This window comes from Populus trichocarpa, chromosome 7 (assembly GCF_000002775.5).
Source record: "Populus trichocarpa isolate Nisqually-1 chromosome 7, P.trichocarpa_v4.1, whole genome shotgun sequence".
In the NCBI taxonomy this organism is placed as follows: Eukaryota; Viridiplantae; Streptophyta; class Magnoliopsida; order Malpighiales; family Salicaceae; genus Populus; species Populus trichocarpa.
The window spans coordinates 2606533-2627418 of NC_037291.2; the positions used below are offsets into that span (position 1 = coordinate 2606533).

General features: G+C 30.7%; 1 protein-coding gene across 1 annotated transcript; it reads right to left on the reverse strand.

Annotated features, from left to right (window-relative positions):
* Positions 1–8485: 8485 nt before the first annotated feature.
* LOC7473133 (uncharacterized) lies at positions 8486–9277 on the reverse strand. The gene has a single exon (XM_002310154.4). The coding sequence runs from the start codon at positions 9205–9207 to the stop codon at positions 8743–8745; it is 465 nt and encodes a 154-aa protein (XP_002310190.1). The 5' UTR covers positions 9208–9277; the 3' UTR covers positions 8486–8742.
* Between the last annotated feature and the right edge of the window lie 11609 nt (positions 9278–20886).

Consider the following 20886-nt stretch of genomic DNA (forward strand, 5'->3'; position numbering starts at 1 on the left):
GCTCCTAAATTTACCAAGCTTTTAATTTGGAACTGTTAATGCCATATGTGGTTAAGAAAGGAAGAAGAAGAAGATGATGAAGAAGAAGAAGAAGGGGAAGAATAATTATGGTAATGATGTAGGGAGGCATGGATGCCTTTTCATTTCTGTATTAATGTTATTAGATAGAATGTCTTTGTCTAAATTTTTGTCATTTGTGATTATGCATATAATGAACTAAGATCATGCATGCATTTGATGCGTGGACAGTTGAATTGAAGAGTTCTAACAATACTTAACACTCTTCCAAGTTCTCAATTTGATTCAGACAACTGATAATGTTTTTAACGATTCTTGCACTGATTCATTGAACAATAGCCTCAAACAAAAGTTTTTCTTCGTCTTGTTCCTTCATATAAACTCGGAAAGAAAAGAGATTGTTCGAAAAAGTGTTTGGAAGCGTGAAGAGTCAAGAGAGCAGTATTGTACATGCATCTTCAACCTTTCGAGAGATTGATCACAAGGTTTGTATAAGGTGGTCTTCTTTTTTAAATTTTGCTGGCCATCACTTCCCTTTTGACTATAGATTTACACCACAGTCAAAAACCCATGCGTACTGGGTATAGTAAACAGGGATCGCAAGATTCCTGATCGTAAACCGAGAAAACCATGCCATCACCAGATATTCACCGCACTACATTTTAATATTGTTCAATTTTATCATTAAATAATGAGTGTTCTTGGGAGACTCAATCAATACTGAGATAATATATATTAGCTGGGAGTATATTTGTTTTTCTTTTCTCTAAAATTATTTAAAGGGTTTTACCCATTAATTCAAAGAATATATGGAGATGAAACTCTCGTTCTTTGAAGTTACCCTAACCTAAGTATCTTGAAATCAAATTTGTCAACATCTAAAAGAAGGGAAAGACTGTGCACATCACATGTTGGTGTGTGTGCCAAACAGAAACTGATGCTATCTAATTCTACATTTACAGCTAGATCCATTATCGAGCTAATGTGGGTGTGAGATCATGGATTTTGAAGTAGAAAGGAAAGACAAATTCGGGCTCATCTTTCAATTGGTGATATAGACTGGAGGTCTGTGACATAGTGGCGATAGGACGTAATATTTTGCACTGGCAAAACGGTGGAAATAAACAAGCACATAGCAAATACTTTAACATCCATAGTAATTAAGAACTCTTCTTTAATGGAAGTAAGAAACTTGGAATCTTCCTTTTTCATGTTAACACTAAAAGATGAGTTCAGTGGAGGACAGCATGAGGGCGGATTTATATGAAGTAGGGTTCATACCTATCGTCCAAGATTTTGATGGTTTCAATTACGAGTGCTGTAGATTTAAGAAAATGTGGTGTATAGCTGTAACTTTGACCAAGATTCTGGAAAATTTATGAATGTGGTGGACCCCACTCTCTCATAGGAGGCTATGGTTTAAAATTGACACGAGAGAGTTGTCCAATCGATATCTAGTTAATTTAACGAGTTAAAAAATAATTTAAATAATTTATAAAAATATAATTAAATTTTAAAAATACTTAAAATAATATAATCAAACCTAATTGACTAGGATTTCACGGCTTAATCTATAAAGCTCACGACCTTAATCATAGATTCCATTGGGTTTGACAACTTTGTTTTTTAAACTATTTTTACTTAATTATATGATAATAAAAATAGACGCTTGTAAAATTGAGTGTTTATTTAATACTGTAATAACCTCATTGAAAGTAAATTAAAATAAATTATAAAAAATAATTTAAAATCAATTAAATATTAAAGGATAAAATAAAGAAATAAAAAAGGCCAAAAAGATTCAATCAAAGAAGAAGAAATAGAAAGATGAAATGTTAAAAGAAAAAAAAAAACTAGCTATTTGACATTGTTATTAAATTATCTTCAATAATTATAAAGTCAAGGTTTAAGTTTTGAAGTTCTAAAAACCAAAAATTTCAAGATGTTTTTACTGAAAATACTAAAAAATATCTTAAAAACTTAAATAAACTCATTTCTAAAAACCCTACTAAGCACCAATTTATCTTTTCTAGTAAGATAAAAGTCCCAAAACACTTTTATCGAACTCCTTGCATACACAAAATCATGCAAAGAAAAACAAATTTCCACACATAAACCGAGACAAGCATATCTTGAGATGATAAAATTAAAAAACAAACAAACAAAGTTAGATGATAAAAATATATATATATAAAAAAAATATTGTTCCTTGAACATTGCCATCGATGATGAATCTATAGAGGGGCTACAGTAATGCACACTGTTTTCCCATGTTTTTGTTTATTAGTAGCAATAATCTTCTCCTTTGTTGCGTATTGGTTGCCGGAATCTTAGAAAAAAATGGGTCTGAGATGGTAGATTTTTGAAAGGCGGAGGAGCTTATGTTGGTGTTGAGGGTTGTTGAATGCGTGCAGCTGCTACTGCTCTCATTCTTTGATTGAAGCAACTTTGAAGGTTGACAGCTGGGGCGGTCTGCATCTTCAAGTAAAAGAAGGTCTGTCGACGGAGGAGATGACGGTGTGCATCTCGGTACCAATGTGTGGATGAAAATTTATTTTAGATGAGGGCTTTGTTTCTGCGTTTTAAAAACGTTTTTGATAAAATTTAAAATTTTTTTATTTTTTATTAACTTCAAATTAATATATTTTTAGTGTTTTCAAATCATTTTGATTTGCTGATGTCAAAAATAATTTTTAAAAAATAAAAAAACATCATTGACATGCATTTTGGCACGAAAAGCTATTTGAAAAGCAACCGCAACCACACTGACAAACAAACCCAAAACACAAGATATAATTGAACGGTCTTATGATTTTTTTTTTAATATTTAAATTATCTTAATATGTTGATATGAAAAATTATTTTTATAAATTAAAAAATATTATTTTAATATATTTTAGAAAAAAAAATATTTTAAAAAATAATTATTATTAAACTCTCATACACCCATAATCAGGTGAGATTGCATCCCTATTTTATACTTTGTGCCCCTTTGATATTGAGATTGAACTTGTTTTTCATTAATTTCATTAAAAAAAATTTAAAAAAATAATATTTTTAAATTGTTTAGATACGAAAATATAAAATATAAATTTTAAAAATAAAAAATATATAATTTTAATATAATTTCAAATAAAATACAATTTAAAAATCAATCTCTATTATATTTAACACCCAATCATCGTGGAACACACTGTCAAGTGTCGATGGCCAGTGATATCTAACAACATGGAGAAAATTCACAATTATGTGGGAAATTCTAGTGGCTTGTAGTCAGTGACAAGTGACAACTTTAGAGTCGTTGCTAGACATGGACCCATGCAATTCAATTATTATATTCTTATTACATAGCTCAGATTTTCATGTCCTCACATAATAAAATAAAATAAAAAATATTATTGGACACAAACTTGCAAAATATTTGTCCAGAGAATGCTTCTTTTTTATATAGATCAGTTTGGCTTTAGGGTGGACTGCAATCATGGCTCTAGTTAACAATAATTTAAAATGCGAAGAAATTACTGTAATTTTTTCTATATATTTTTTTTTGTAACTAAATATTTGTCTTTTTTTTCATTATAAATTTTTTCAAAATTATTTTATTGATTTTATTATTTTTAATATTGAGCTGGTTGAGAATTACAACTGTATATTTTCTCATAAAACACTATAGATTGTTACAGTGTTTTCCTGCATGGTTTTTTTTTTCATTTTTTTAATGTTTTTTTCCTAAAATTATTTTTGTAGTTTTTTTCTTGAAAACATTATAGATTGCAATAGTCTTTCTCCGTATATGTTTTTTTTATTTTTTTCATAAGTTCACGACAATGCACAAGCATACCACAAACCCGCGGCAGCGCGCGAGCATAACATCTAGTCATACATAAAGGTGGTTACAAAAAAGTATTGAGATTAAAGTTAAAAATAATATAAGATCAAAGAAGCTACAAAAAGCTTGAAAAGTTTTAAAAATGAAGTTTTTTCTAAAAAAACTAGTTTTTAGGGCTATTTTTTTTTTTATGAGACTCAAATGAAAGAGAAACTTTATGGTGTTTATGCTATAACTAGTTAGATATTTATAGCATAGTAAAGAAATATACATAAAAATTAGAGAGATATAAAATAGAAAAAAAATAAAAAAAATCTAGTATAAAAGAGAATTCTTATTATTTTTTGATGAGATCTCTTTAAAATACTGTATGTATCTTGTTGTTAGATCGTGAATGCTATAATTTTTTTCTGGATAAGATGTATTTTCTTACAAAGTCCGGCCAAGGTTTTGAGACTTACTAGTAGATGTTTTCGGTTGTTAATTAAAGAATCCGGTTGGCCATTTTATTTGACCAAGAAAGAAAATCACACCTTTCTTAAAATAAATCTGGTATTAACCTAATTAATTATCTTACCCGTAGCCGGTTTCTCATTATTTTATATTGTGTTGTGAATACAAGATATATGCTCGACGCTACGCTCTGAACCGGTATTTTTTTATATATAAAAAAAATATCTAGATTATTTACTGATTTCAAATAAATAAATAAAATCTAAAACTCAAATTATTGACTTTACTGGATTTAATATGTTTAATTAATTTAATAATATGATTAAAAAAGCATTGATAGTAAATAAAATGAACAATTTTTTTAGAAATAATTAACAATAAAAAAGAGCTAACAAGAGGAGAATAAAGAAAAATTCGTTAGAGACTCACCATCACTTTCCCATGGACAATGCCCATCATATAAAAGAGCTCACCGAGATGATTTTAATGCCACTATGAAACACTACACGATGACACTGAAAGAGGCTGCACGTACTATCAAAACAACGACCTAGAAAACAAACCAAATAAAATATCATAAAGTGAACATCTCATGCTTATATTTAATCTGTTAATTTAATTTAACTCAAAAACAATCTTTCTAAACTCGCAAATAAATGTTGAAGGATGACACTAAAGAAACATGAGCATAAAAAAAAATACGCAAACCCAGACGAATCTTCTAAACTCGCAACTAGTGAAATCTTATACTCGTGTTTAATCAAGAAGCTTAATACCCAACTAATTTAACATTGAAAGATGAAATTAGAAAGAAAAAAAATCAGTTTTAAATTTTTGCCAAAGTTAAAGGAAATATCAATAAAAAATAATAAGGATTAAATATGATTGGAGGAAAAGTTAAGGAGAATGAAATTATTAAAAAAAAATCATTTTTAAAAACTATCTCAAATTAAATAAATAAAAAAATAAAAAAACAGGGATCAAATATGATAAATGAAAAAAAATTAAAAGAGAATGAAATTAAAAAAAATTTAATTTTATAAATTATTTTGAATAAAATAAATAGTAATAAAAAGAACAAGAAACAAATCTAAAAAAATAATAAATTGAAGAGCTACTTTGAAAAAATTAAGGTCAAACACAAAAATCGAGAAGGATAAAAAAAACAAAGGAAAAAAGATAATTGACGCCAAACTAGAGGTTTGTTGGTCACACGCGTCGCCCAATGATTGAAGGGCCATCAAGATGATTCGAATGGCATCCTGAAAAGCAATTATTTGGTCATCGAATGATGCCTCACGCGTAGGCCCGAATGGCATGAGGGTCTCCCACCCACTGGTTCATGTGTTGCACACATTAACCACTTTTTTTTTAAAATAATATTTAATATTTATTAAAATACCAAATTATCCTCTAGTCAACTTGATTATAACATAAAAACCAAGTTAAAAATACGAAAAAGCATATGGACGTTCGCTTAATAGTTTTTTATTTGAATAATAATTTAGTTATTTTATTGTGTTTAGATAAGGAAAAGACTAAAATGCCCCTGAATACTATTTCAAAAAATATTATTTTAAGGGGAATTAAGTTATTTTATTGTGCTAAAAAATTAAAAAGATTAATTTATCCTAATCAATCTGAAAATGACTTGTAAAACATATGGAAAAGACTGTATTATCCCTAATAACAAGTTAATTGATTTTGTTGGAGAATGAAAAAATAATCATTTCAGTGTTTCAATTCACAACATATGTGTTTTAGTATTTTGTGTTTTTTTTTTTTAAACCAAGGCCAGACATGCAGGCTTGATATACGTTGGAGCTCTTTTTTAGCCCTTTTTATATATATTTTAAAGGTAGTTAGTTATTTTATTGCACTTAAAAAGAAAAAAAACTAAAAAGCTCTTTGACACCGGTTTAAAAGTTTTTGCTTTTAAAAATAATTAAATGATTTTATTGTATTAAAAAATGAAAAGATTGATTTATCCCAATCAATTTGAAAATGACTAGTTAATCTCTAAAAAAATATATAGTATTATCTCTAACAATTTGGTTTAAGAATGATAAAATAATAATTTCACAATATTTATCCATAATGTCAATGTTTATATATATATATCTAAAGAGACACACCCACCAAGGAAAGAATGGAATAACTATGAAGGCGAGGGTACCAAGTTGCAAGCACAAAAAATGAAGAGGATAAGTCATGGTCAATGCAATAAGAAATTCGATGTATAATATGATACTACACATAAAAAATGTCTCCCTCCGTCCAGCAAATTTATCCTCAACTTGTTTATCTCATGAATGGATGAATGAATGGTAAATTAAATAAATAAATAAAAGAAGACGATTCTTCTTTTTCTTACATTTTTTTATTTTATTTTTTTTGTAGGTAATAATTGGTCTTTCACCCTCATATGATGCAACATTGGATTCTCCCAGCTGGTTTTCACGATGGATCTTCTCTTTTTATTATTTATTTACCTCCGGGATCGGAGACAATTAATTATTCTCTTCTTTTTAATTATTATTAATAAGAAATTATGCCTCCCTTTTCCCCTTCTAGAAAGGCAGAAACTCTAATTTATTTAAGTCTTTTTAATAAATTTATATATAAAAAAGGATTATGGATGAATGGGGTAAGAGTCCATTGAAAGCATTAGCTAAAACCTGAGAATCCATAGAGGCCTAAAATATGAATTATAATGGAGTAGGTTTAGAAGTGTTGTAGATATTATTTTTTAAAGTAATTTTATTTTAAAATGTATTATTATAATATTTTTTATTTTTTTAAATTTATTTTTGATATTAACACATTAAAATATCAAAATAATTTAAACTAAAAAATAATCAAATTTTTAAAAAATACAGTTAGCTAGATGACAACAGCTGCATATTAGAGATACAGGGACATCAATTATAAATGACAACAGCTGTAACAGTACTATCGCTCAAAGCATTTAAATCAATGTCACAAGCATTGAATAGTGACCCGAAATCCAATTAGCAATTGCGCATACATGCATGCCCCAATAATTGGAAACTAACCCATAATTATTATACAGTAATTAAGAAAATAAAAAATGCCCATTATCATATTATATTTACACATGAGAATATCTTTATTTAAAAAGATTATAATATATTACAGCTATTAAAAAATTATTTAGTGTTTTTCGCTTGAAAATATATTAAAATAATTTTTTTTTAATATCAACACATTAAAATTATAAAAAAATACTAAAAGATACCAATTAAATATTTTTCAAAACTAAATTTAATAACACAAACACCAAACTCAGGCAAAAGCCATGATGGCACCGCGTTAATTAGGCAGAATTAGCAAGGTGGTGTCAATCGCACATTTTGTTGCCCCCTCTTCCGCCAAACTGACACAACATTGTAACGTGGCCACACTTCATTTTCCATACCATATTTCTATTATCCTTTTTTTTTTTTTTTTTTTCGTGTTGGACAGCAAAGACAAGCTTCTAAGATTTCGACAAAAATATATTATTCCCAGAACCCCAAATCTTTGCTCTTTTCCTTTCAAGAAAATTAAAAAAAAAAATACCACAAAAATTCAACTCGGCTTCATTTAGCTAGTGATTTGGTTTTGAATTTACTATAATTAATTGAGTTAATCACAGCCCTTCCTTTCGAAGCACGTAATTTCCTTTCTCAAAAATTAAAATATTTCCCATTTTAATCTGCAATTAATTAAGAATGCACGTAATTAAACTTATATGTGTATTTTGACTGTCAATTCGTATATTATACATATGCACAGCATAATGTGGCATTAATGCACGTGTTATGCATGTTCTATGGTTAAAATAAATTAGTTACATCAATATTAATTGTTTGTTGATTTGTATTATAATGCATTTAACTGCTAATACCATTTCTTTTCATTTTTTTATATTTTTATAGACTAAATTAACCTACGGTAAATTACAAGGACCGATGCATAAACTATTTTTAAATTTGAGTCATGAGCAAGGATAATAACTTCCGGAGTTATTCAGAGGTTGTTTGAAATTGTATTTTAAATAATATTTTTAAAAATTTTAAATTTTTTTGTTTTAATATGTTAATATTACAAATAATGTTTTTTAAAATAAAAAATATTATTTTAATATAATTATGAATAAAAACAATTTGAAAAAGTCATCACTGGCACCGTAAACGTTGCTTGATACTCACTTGTTAATTAATAAGGAGCGAAAAAAATGGTTATTGTTTTCAAATATAGCTAGTCAACTCATCTAGGGGTAAAATTGTAATACAGCCCTTAAATGGGGACAGCCAAAGGTATTGCAACAGCCACCTAATCATCAATCCAGGGTGCAATCCTACCCACAAACTTCAACAACTAACCCCAATCATGACAATATTTACACCCACAACCCTCTCTAATTCCCCAAACCACCCCTACTCAGGAATGGCACCCAACCTCGCCGAGAACTTTCCCCTGCCACCATTTCTTCTCGGCCCGCCACCGCCGGCCGCCACTCTCCGGCTCGACTTACCATCGTTCTCGACAGAAAAAACCAGTTTCTTGTGACATCCACATTTCTCAGCCCCGCCGCTTTTCATTAGAGCGGAGCTGGCTTTAACGGCCAATGCAGCCATTTCTTCAGGTTGTAAGGGATGCTTTAGCCAGCTCAATGGCAAGGCAAAATAAAGCTGACCGGGTTGGAGTTCTTCATCATCATTTATAGCTGAAACGACATCATCAAACTCCATTTCATCAGCGTTGCAGATGAAGTAGGTTGGGATCTTGGCAAGAACAAATGAAACCTTAACTGGGTACGAGAATTCCTGTAACCTTCCATCTTGTAAGATCAACTTTGCTGTTGCTACATGTGTCGATTCACAAGAACTGCAAATACCCATCTTGTGAATTCAAGATTTGAGAGTGGAAGTCTTGATATGATTTATTTTTGGTTAGGCGAGGCTTGAAGCCGAGAAGAGTGGGGTTTATATAGTAGGGAGAGATCGCCTCGATATATGTACCTGGTTGCCACGTCAGATTTGTCATTTTATGTGATCAGTGTGCAGGAGTTGCCAGCCTGTGAGTGGTGGGAGACAGGTTGTATGCTATGTAGTTACAGAGTCTTTTAGGTTGCTTCTGATTGGTGAAAGAAAAAAAAGAATAAATGTAAAATAAATATGCAAATTTTAAAATGAATTTATATATTTTTAAAATTGAAAGAATAAAACAACATGTTATCATCTATTTTTATTATATACCTCTTGTTTATCTATAAATAGTAACTAAATGTTATCTAAATTTAGTATTCTTGATTTAGCATGTTCTCATCAAGCTAACTCTTACGTATTATGAAGTTTATTTTGCTAAAACTTAAAAATTAGAAAATCCACTAAATTAAGACAATCTAATATAAATTATGCCAACTCATCTAGTTTTTTCTTTCTTTGTTACGTGGTTCTTTCAAGCATAATTTTTAGAACCTGTTTGGTCTAAAGCTCGAGTTTTGACCGGGTCATCTAGGTCAATTGTTTTTTATAAAAAAAAATCAAAATAATGTTATTTTAGTAAAAATAAAAATAAAAATAAATGAATTACAATTGAATTTTTAATCAAATCTTATCGGATCAACCCGCTGAATCATAATGAGTTTTTTCTTTTCCTGTTTTTTCTTGTTAAAAAAAAAAAATCTGTGGGCAGACAACTCTGCGGCACATTGCAGCATTGGCATGGCATACATCAAATACTTCTCAAAATTCTCTCCTATTGCCTATTACCAGGGCACTTCTACAGGCAAAAACCGTCAGGAAGAGCCCCATAATTACCTGATCTGCATATATATTGCATGAACCCCTGCCTATTTGGCTAGCTCAGAGGAACCTAAATTCTGAATTATGACCTCTAAGCAACCGTGAAAAAGATGCTATTTGGATTCCATTAGGTAAAAATATACCTGTGTTTAGTTTTTTTTCAATAGAATTTAACACATTAAAAAATTAAAAAAATAACATTGTTGAAAAAATATTTAGATAAATAACAAAGTTTAGAGACTCTCAAAATTATTAATATCATTGACGACTCTCTTAAATTATAAAATGATCTTATACAACTTATAATAAAGAGTGGGGAGAGAGAGAAAAAATTAATAATCAAAGACACTAAAACTCCAATGACCACGATATCAACACTATAAAAAAAATCGATAAGACAAATTCAAAACACTAAAAAAGATTATTAATAGTAAATGAAGTGGGTCAAACGACTTGTCTAAAACAAGTGAGCCTCGTTATCTTTGGTCAGCTCGTGTGATCCATTTTATTTATCGTTGGTGATTTTTTTTAGTATTATTGAATTTATTCCATTGAAATATCATGATAATACTGTTAGTGTTATCATTGAAGTTTCAACGTGTTTTTATAATCGAGTTTTGTATTTGAGTAAATTGATTGCACTTTTGATTTTTGATTTACGTGGGTGATGTGTGATAATAACTAAGCTTAGTTCTGGTTGATGGAGGGGGCAGGGGATAGGGAGGGTAAGGTTTTGACATGAAATTCTGTGTGTGGGTACTGTTATTAATGGTGGTGGCAATACCTAACATCATCCACTATCTTGAATGATGAACCATTCCATTCATGGCGAGAGAGAAGACGATATCCATTTAAAGTGGAGATGCATTGTTTTGTTAAATTGATGGTGGCTCATCATCATATGGAGCGAGGCATCTAAATCTAAGCATGGAAATGGCAGATCTTTTGAGATTAGAAACATTGCTAGGCATATTGCTTGTCTTGCTAAGAAACATTGTTAGGGTGCCTTCACTTTTTAAGGTTTTCACTTTGCACTACTGAAGTACGGCTTTCTTCGGTTCTGAGAAAGATGTTTTTGGTGTCACTTTTTGTTAGATGCTTGTCGCTCTCTGATCTACAGTCAATTATGGTGATTGAATTTAATTTTACCTAATTACTTCTAATCTGTGATGGGTTCTTACACAGGATTGAATAGAAATTTTTGGACAAATTAGGCCACTGTCCATTAATCTGATAGGCTTGAATCCAGTACTTCGTCTTAAAATCTCTGTAGAAACAGGGATTTGAATCATGTTCTTGAACACTCTGTGCATCATTCCATGAATACTATGCTTTAACTGGTTTTTATATGTTGGTTATGATACTATGTTAATGATACGACTATTTTTATAAAATGTAGACTATTTTTGTTGTTTATTTTCTGGAAAGTGATAATATTTTCTTACGGTCTTCAACTTGATATTATATTTCAAAATTAAATCCATAATTCAACCCAAAGAAAGGTACTTTATATGGCCAAATAATTTTTTAAGAGGACAAACACAAGTACTTTCATTGAGGCATTAGTCAAGTAGGTAGGCAGAAAAGAAAATAAAAATATAATTTGAAGGGTTAGAGAGAATCTAAAAGTGATGCCGCCACTCCATTCCAAAAACCATAAAGGAAAACAAGAAAATCGAGCCCCTTAGCAAGGTGAGACATGAAATGTGCACAAATGCAGGAGGTAAGAGGCGTGCCATTCCTTTAATAAAACACTTGGCTAGTGACAAGTCTCATCTACAGACAAAAATGCTGGTGAAGATTCAAGAAGATGGAGGAGACACACAAGATCTTGGATCCGACACTGCTGCAGATTTGCAGAGAGCTAAGGATATTTTAAGTAGTGGAGGAATTCAGGGAGAGAAAAAAACGTGGCAAGAAAATAGAGTCCATGGAGCTTGGCTGCAAGGAATGTAAGAAGACACATGGAAGAGAAGGTCCATAGCTATAATATTGAAATTGAAAAGAGAAGTAAACCCAACAATCCGACAAGAGATGGAGTCCTCTGATCTGGGTCTGCCTTGCTCAGGCCCTGTTAATCCTGCAGGGGTCCTTGTATCCCGCCACCATATTTTGTATCTCAGCATAGAATACAAAATAGGCCACCCGTCTGTGCTTGGCCATCACTCTTCTTCACCACTATATTTTTTTTTTCTTGCTTGCTTTGTTGTTTATGCACACTACCTGACATAAATGGTTGAATTGCTTTTTCTTTCTTCCTTTCTTGCCTTCAATCATTTCACCTTTTTCTCAATCAACATGTGACTCTAGGAACACCAAGCTTTATGATTAAAATCGATCCTTGGAATATATTGGAGTGCTATGGTTAATGTTGACCGCTCAATTTTGATTAGTGCCCATAATAAACTATATATAAAGATTATTTTACATAAATTCTTCAACGCAAAGCGAAAGAGAAGTACATGCATTGTACAGAACTTTATCCTTCAAATTTTATTTTGTTTCGTATTTTATTATCTCAGGATTTCGTATCAAGAGGCCAATTGTTCTGTGTGTGGGTGCATGTTCTGATGCGTTTAATCAAATGATTTCTAAGCAAGATCTGTTACTGTCCTTTTGTGTTATTAATAATTAAGGGAAGGGAGACATCCCACCTAGCTCCGAGACGTTCTATGAAGCATCAAACCCTTTTTCCCTTCTCCACTCAAATCATCCCCAAAAGATTCGAGCAAGTAGGAGCAATCACGAGCTCTCTTTGCAAAAAAGCCCTAGATGGGATGCTTTTTTATGTATATTTTATGAATTCTATCCTTATTCTGGTTGTAAGCTTTTTCTTTATCATCATGAATTCAAAGGACCTTCCTAAAGTAAACCTTGTTTGACTCCATTGGTTAAATTCAAAAGAAACTATCTTCTCAAGCCATTACAATGGAACTTTTATAGAGCCTAATTGCCTATGCCTATAAAAAGAACTACATACAGTAGTGCTCACTTTGTCTCTTGCTGGAAAAGCTCAGCCTAAATAGCTTCCTATGAGGTTGAGCAAAATTGCATCTCAATCCAATAAGAACAATTTCAAGTCACTTTATTTCAATTCTTTCTCTTATTGTTTTTATTCTTTAAAGAAATTTTATCAGATTTACATACTTTTTAATTTTGATATGATTCTTAAATACTATTATAAATTTTTATTTGAATTTTAATAATTTTTTAAATAATAATAATAATAAATTATTCATGAAAACTTGATTGAAATTGGTTTTTTATTATTAATTTTTAAAATAAATTTTGAACATGATATTATCATATTTATTAATTTTTCAGCTTTCAATCACATAAAATATGTACATATTATTTTAAGATTATTTGTTAGCTTACTTTAACAATCATAAAATGTTTTTTTGTAAAATAAAAATAATAATTTTAGTTAAAAACATTGTATTAACTAAGATAAACAAAAAAATACATTCTAATATCTATATTTTTTTATATTTAATTTTTTTTTAATCTTCCATAGCATAGCGCAAACTTGTTCATATCTAGTTGAGGCTAACAAAAGAATGCTATTCTTCTACCCCATCTTGTCACACTATATATTCAGAGAAAGAATTGATTATTGAATCCCTTGAACAAGACTTCAATAAAACGTCTTTTATTTACTCATCATCTCTTTGCCTGCAATATACAATGATGCCATCCTTGAAAATAATTCATACTCTAAACATTTTAAATGATTTGAGCTGACATTCTAGGGTTACACGCATGCTCTTAATTAACTGAGTTGATAGCGTTATGGAGCAAACTGAGTTGGCAAAGCCAACAGTAAACACACACCAACCGGCAAGAACACAATGCTCCCACAACCATATGCACTGTAGTGTTTACATAGAAAAGTCCAATCTGAATTATTATATGAATTAGATCTGTTGATCTTGTAGGGTTCTGAATTAGACAATTTTTCCAAAAAGTATCTTTGAATTCATTCATGGATACACTCATAAAAGTTAACCATTGTCATTACGAGGAAAGCTCCTTCAGAATTATTAGTTTTTTGGCCAAATGCAAGGCTGTCATGCATATGAACAATGGACTTGCAGTCCCTTGAAGCAACTAGCTACTCCATGGCAGAAAACTTTATTATAAATCAAGATTAATGGAGATTTATTAATTGTACAAATAATTGCAACCGGACACGCACAAGAAACAGAAACCTTTTGTATTTTAGCTAGAGGTTCACGTATAAATAATTAAATAATTAATAACTCTCCCATGTACTGTGTAACATCATGAAAAAAAAAATAGATTACAAAACCTATATTTAATTTACACGTACTTCTATCCTTTCTATATAGCTGATCCTCAAATATATTACTCTTTTTTTTTTCAAAAAATAAAAAAATAAAATCATTTTCTTCATATATAAGAAGAGTTTCAATATTCTAAAATGAATAAAATCTATAATAGAGGCGACCTCATCTCCTCCTCCTCCTCCCCCTCTTATAAAAACGAGCTGAATTACTTGAGTTTTTGTAAAAACTCTTACCTTAAAACAACATTAGTAATTAGCAACTTAAAAAAGGAAGAAGAAGAAGAAGAAGCTAAATTAGTTAAAATTAAATAAAAAAAACCAACAAGCAATTAATGATTAATTATGACTTGTAATTAAAAATAAAATAAGTAGGTCAGCAACAGGGGTGTGTGTCACTAACTTGAATAACTCGTTGACCTTCATGAACGTTGTGGCTGTAGCAGAGGTCACAGAGAGGTGATTTGGTGCAATCCATGCAAAAGAAATTGCAGTATTTTACTTTCTCAGAATCACGATGGTTTTCACATGGCTCATAAAATTCGGTTTCTATCAAGCTCAGTACCCAACGAGGATAAGTTGCGTACACCCCCATGATGGACAGCTCCATGTGTAACACCTCTGTTCTTAAATTCTTCCTTCTTTTTCAAAGCTAAATTGGTGAATTAAGGTAGCTACAAACCCTGAAACGTATACTATCTGGGTACGTATATATGTACCTAGTTCTGATATCATTCTCTCTTCTTTTTTTTTCTTTTTTTTTTAATGTAGGGAAAGTCTTGTGTTGTTTTTATTTATCAAAAAAATTAATTTAACCTAAAAAAACTTAAGTTATTAAGTAAATAAGATTTAAATAAAAACGTTTTAAATTTGAAACTTACACAAATTTATATTATTTTATGTTTAATTTTTATTAAATATATAAGGATAGTAAGATTCAAACTCGTAACCGCTTGATTATTAAAATTTTGATACTATATTAAAAAAAATCATCTTTACTTGCTTTTACACTAAGAGAGAAATTAAAGTACTGCATGCACATCCTATGTAGGAACTTATATCACTTTCCAATTCCAACAGTTAAAACATTAGATTTTTGTAAGGAAAAATTAGTTAATTATTGATTGTTTCTTGGGAGCAAGGAAAATAAATTCTTCAATTGAAAATCGAGCCCAAACATACTTATTATAAAGTATATATATACAAGTACTTTTAATTGATTAATTAATAACGAGATTGCCTAGATACTCAATATTCGATTTGTTTTCTTGTGCTGGGAATTAAGAAAGGTTTATTTTCTATAAAAAAATAATAATGTCGGGAAACAATGCTGGATTAATTAATCAACAGAAGATTTAATTACCAACCAACACAAAAATCATAATTTGGAAATATAATAGAACTATGATGTCTGAATCGGAGGCTTGATCTATTTTTATATGCACGAATACAATATATATCTACCATGCCCTTAAAAAAGAAAATCTTAGAACCAAAAGTATTTTTTATATAATATCGTCGTTACCAGGAAAGCTCCTCCTAATATATAATTTGTCAATGCAAAGGTTGTTTGGACCAACTGGTAGATCTGTGTCTCTTCCATGTAATCAGCACATTAATTCATTCCCTAAGCAAATTCTTAATGATGCTAATTATCCACAGTATCAACATGTTCATGAATCAGGACACTGGTTAATTAAGCAAATGTACTACAAGTACAATTTTATATATATATGCTCAATTAATGGATAATTGGATATAATTTTGGCCTCTCATACGTTTATGACTTGAACCATATCTTATCAAACTTTAAAAAATGGGAATATATTGGATGTCTTCTTCATAATTCCTTAATACTCTGTGTGTTTGTGTCATTTGATTTGGACTTTTATTGGTTTCTGAAGTGTTTTCATAACAAAAATTATCGATCTGATAGAAACTTAATGAGCTGCCAAATTAATTAGTTATAGGATATGGTGATGGTGAAGTCCAATATGCCAGTCAAGGATAGTTTCAGCATCCCCATCTCTGCAGGCAGTCCAGCCTCCTTGATAGAAAATTTAGCAGGAGCTTCGTAACCAAAAGAATATCTGATATTTGACTGTCATGAACATAGACTAATTGCCTAGTGCGGGGTACGTAGAGCTTGACAAGGCCAGGTTGTTAGTTGGTTTTCGCAGCAGCTGACCAGCTTGATCTTCTTGAAAACAAGAAATGCTGTGGAACCATTGTCATACCAAGGTAGCAGATCCAAAAGGTTAAGCTTGTAATAAAAACAGACTCCAAGTTTCCATCTCATGTCCTTATCTTCAAACATAAGAAGAGCACTTGGGAGCTAGAACTTGTGATAATTTCTTGGTTGCGGGTTTGGTTACTATGTCACTTGCTGAGGCTCTTAGAACAACCAGAGTTCTAGTGATTCTTGTAACTTCTGTGTTCAGATTGAGGATTCCGTCCATGGTTCAGCGTGTGCATCTTGTTGCAAATGTGGTCTCTGCCACTTTCCTTTTATTCATAATAATTACCAAAGCTTATAAAGTGAAACTGAACAGGGACTAGTTCTTAATTCAAAAATTCATACAAAGTTAAATTAGTAACAAAAGGCTACCTGTTTCTTGAACAACACTTGCAAAAAACAATGGTACAGAAAGAATATGTAGATTTAGTACTTTAATTCCTGCATGTCTGATAATGCGCAGTTGAGATGCAGCCTCCAAATTAACTTGAAATGATCAGCAGTTGATCAAGTACTGAGCATTTCCTGCCTTGAAGCTTAATGTCTCCAGTCATCAACTATAAGTTCATGAAAAAGCTGTGAACTTCAGTGAATCTGAGAGCACTACACTCAGTGATCCCGTATATATAGTTGTTCATTGATGTCCTTATATTCTTCACATCTTCCCATATCTGAACTTCAGCATATAATTTGAGAGCAGGAAGTATAGCCCTGAACTGTATGGCTCCAACTCCAACAACTCTTTTCGGATTTGATTACCAATTGGTAACATTTCCAGGACAAGAGTCAAGCAATGCAAATCATAATATCAAGCTTCATGGGCATCCTTCTGATTAGCCTAACTGCCTCATTTAAGAGACTCCCTTTGTCAAGAAGAGCAACCATGCAAGCACAATGCTCAGTCTCATGTCTAATTCCATAAACAGATATCATTGCATCAAAGTAAGATCATTCCATGTCTACCAGACTACTGTTACTATAAGCAGAAAGCAATCCTGTGAATACGATCTCATCAGGCCAAACACCTCCAGCTTTCATCATTCCAAAGAGCTTGACCACTTCTAATCTACAAGTTGTAATGCAAGGGCCCTAATAATCCCACTCTAGGACAGTAAATTCTTATTCAGCATGTCGTCAAAGACATGCATCGATCGATCGTGATCCCAAGGCCAACACATTTCGCATAAATGTCTATTAGGGAGTTGAATTAAGTACCACTAGGCATGCTAGCATTACCGCACATAATCATGAATTTTCTTCGCCACAAAAAAATCACCAATTTGACTAAACGCAGATAGAACACTTGGTATATAGGTGTAGCTTCATCAGGCACCACTCTTGAATCACAAGTCTCGTGGAACAAATCAAGAGCTTTCCTGTATCATCCTTCTTGAACATATATAACAAGACATCATTGAATTCCGGGATTCTTCATCGGAATGTTATAAAAGGTCCGCCGAGCAACTTCATCAAGAAATGTTTCGCGTATGTACTTATCCACACTCCACAGAAGTCCATGAGCAACTTTCATAGCAGGCATCCGCTCAAAAACTTGTTGTGCCAGTTCAAATGCCCACACCTAGCATACATATATGAGCATTTCTCACAATTAAATAACAAAACTAGCAAAGTCATTTTTCGCCTGCTCAAGAACTAACCAAGACAAACTGAAGCAAACCGATGATTCCCTACTCCCATATCTCTTCTAACTACAAATGCTTCTTCACAACAACCCGCATTAGAATACCCAACAAATCCCAAAAACCAAGCTGCTCTCACACACAAAATCAAATTCTTTCTGCGCCATGAAATTAACAACACAGAACTTTAGCCCATTTTGTAGGCAAAACTCATGACCCAAACCCCAATCCGTTAGTCTGACCATGAACAAGAGCGTAAACCCAATACAACGATCCACACATGTAAGCTTTAATTAAAAATAGGAGAGCGAATTCATTTGGAGGAAGACTATACCAATCATTAGGTGATATAAGAACATAGGGTTCAATGGATCATCATTATTTGAGGAACAACCTTATCTCTAGACTCTTACTATTTTACATTAACTCGTTGGGTTCTTGAATTTGATTAAATACATACAAGCTGTGCATATACAGTCAAGATTGTCTGTATAAGAAATATCATAAAAACAACTTATTTTGCCTAGTGTGAGAGAGTCGCATTGATGAGCATTTCTGTAGGAGCGAATGAAAAATTGAAGTCTTTGGATTATAATTCTTGGAGGGAACTAAGGGTTTGGTTAAGGCGGGAACCAACGGTCGAATATTGGGTTTTGGGAAGTTGGGAATTTGATTTATCTCAGATATGATATTTTAATCCCAACCCTGAAAATACCAACATGAATTGAAAGAAAAAAATTCAATAATTATATATTTTACAATAACATTCGATTATTCTCAAACCCATCCCATTAACAATATCTAAATAGTACTGGGAATCACTGTTCCCCCGCACTTAAATCACTGATTACAATAGTAATTCACAGTATTTTTTTCTTTTTTTCTTTTGCATTTTTTCATTTTTTTTCCCAACTTTCCCTCTTTTTTTTTTCTTTTTTTTTTTCCAAAATTACTTTCTTTTTTTTTTTCAACTTTGCTTTTTTTTTTTCATTTATTTTTTTTAAAAAAATTATCTTTGTTGATTTTACTTTTTAATTATTGAGCTGGTTAAAAATTCTGCTTTGTAAATTTTTTCCTTTAAAATACTTTGGATTGCTACGGTGTTTTCCCACATAGTTTTTCTTTTTTATTTTTTTATTTTTCAAAATTATATTTGTCGATTTTTTTTTATATTGAGCTGATTGAAAATTTAGTTTTGTAATTTTGTTCTTTAAAACATTGTTTATTGCTACAGTGTTTCTCTACATGGTTTTTTTTTGTTTTTGTTTTTTTTATAATTTTTTCTGAAATTATCTTATTTTATTTTATTTTTTAATATTGAACTGATTAAAAATTATAGTTACAATATGTGAGGAAAACACTGTAACTTTCCTCGCAAATTACTGTGGATTGCTACAGTGTTTTTTCTCATATGGTTTTTTCCTGTTTTGTTATGTTTTTCCCTAAAATTATCTTTGTTAATTTTATTTTTTAAATATTAAGCTGGTTAAGAATTGCAATTACTAGTAAAGACAAGTTTTTCCTCACAAAACACTATGGATTGATACAGTTTTTCCTCACATGATTTTTTTCCAGTTTCTTTTGTGTTTTCTTTTTTTGTAATATTTTTTTCTAAAATTATCTTCGTCGATTTTTTTTTTTTATATATTGAGTTGGTTAGAATTTAACTTTGTAATAAAACTTAATCATATGGGGAAAGCACTGTAGCTTTCCTCACAAAACATTGTTGAAAATTACAATTACAAGTCATTACAAATAAGGTTAAATCATGTGGGGAAGCACTATAACTTTCATTACAAAACACTATGAATTGCTACAGTGTTTCCAACATGATTTTTCCCCTTTTTTGTGTTTTTTTTCCTAAAATTGTCTCTGTCAATTTGATTTTTTTAATATTGAGCTGATTAAGAATTTAGCTTTATAATTGTTTTTTAAAATACTGTGAATTATTGCAGTGTTTTCCCATATGAATTTTTTATTATTTTTTCCAAAATTATCTTTGTCCATTTTTTTTTAATATTAAGTTGGTTAAGAATTATAATTACAATAAAGCTAAATTATATGGGAAAAGCGTTGTAGTTTTTCTCACAAAACATTATGGATTGCTACAATATTTCTCTAAATGGTTTTTTATTTTATTTTATTGGGGAAAGCACTGTAGTTTTCCTCACAAAACATTGTCAATTGCTACAACGTTTTTCCTCATGGGTTTTTTTCCTTCCAAAATTATCTTTGTTGGTTTTTTTTTAATATTAAGTTGGTAGAGAATTTAGCTTTGTAATTTTTTTTGCTTTTTATTAACAGAAAAGCTAAATCATGTAGCGAAAGCACTGTATTTTTCCTCCCAAAACACTGTGGATTGCTACAAATTATTTTGTTCAGTCTCTAAGTTTTGACCACCAACACAACTTTTTTTTTCCATCATGAAATGTTGGCTTCATCATACCTTTAGTTTCTAGTACTTATCTAGCGCTAGTTCACAATTATAACACTATTAAATATATTTGTTTTATAAGCCCGTGGCAGCGCACGGGCATGCATCTCGTGTGTGTATGTGTGTGTATAATTTTATTTTATATAATAAAACACAA

Excerpts from the sequence above, each read along its gene's own strand:
- LOC7473133 (XM_002310154.4), bottom strand. The coding sequence starts at position 9,207 with ATGGGTATTTGCAGTTCTTGTGAATCGACACATGTAGCAACAGCAAAG.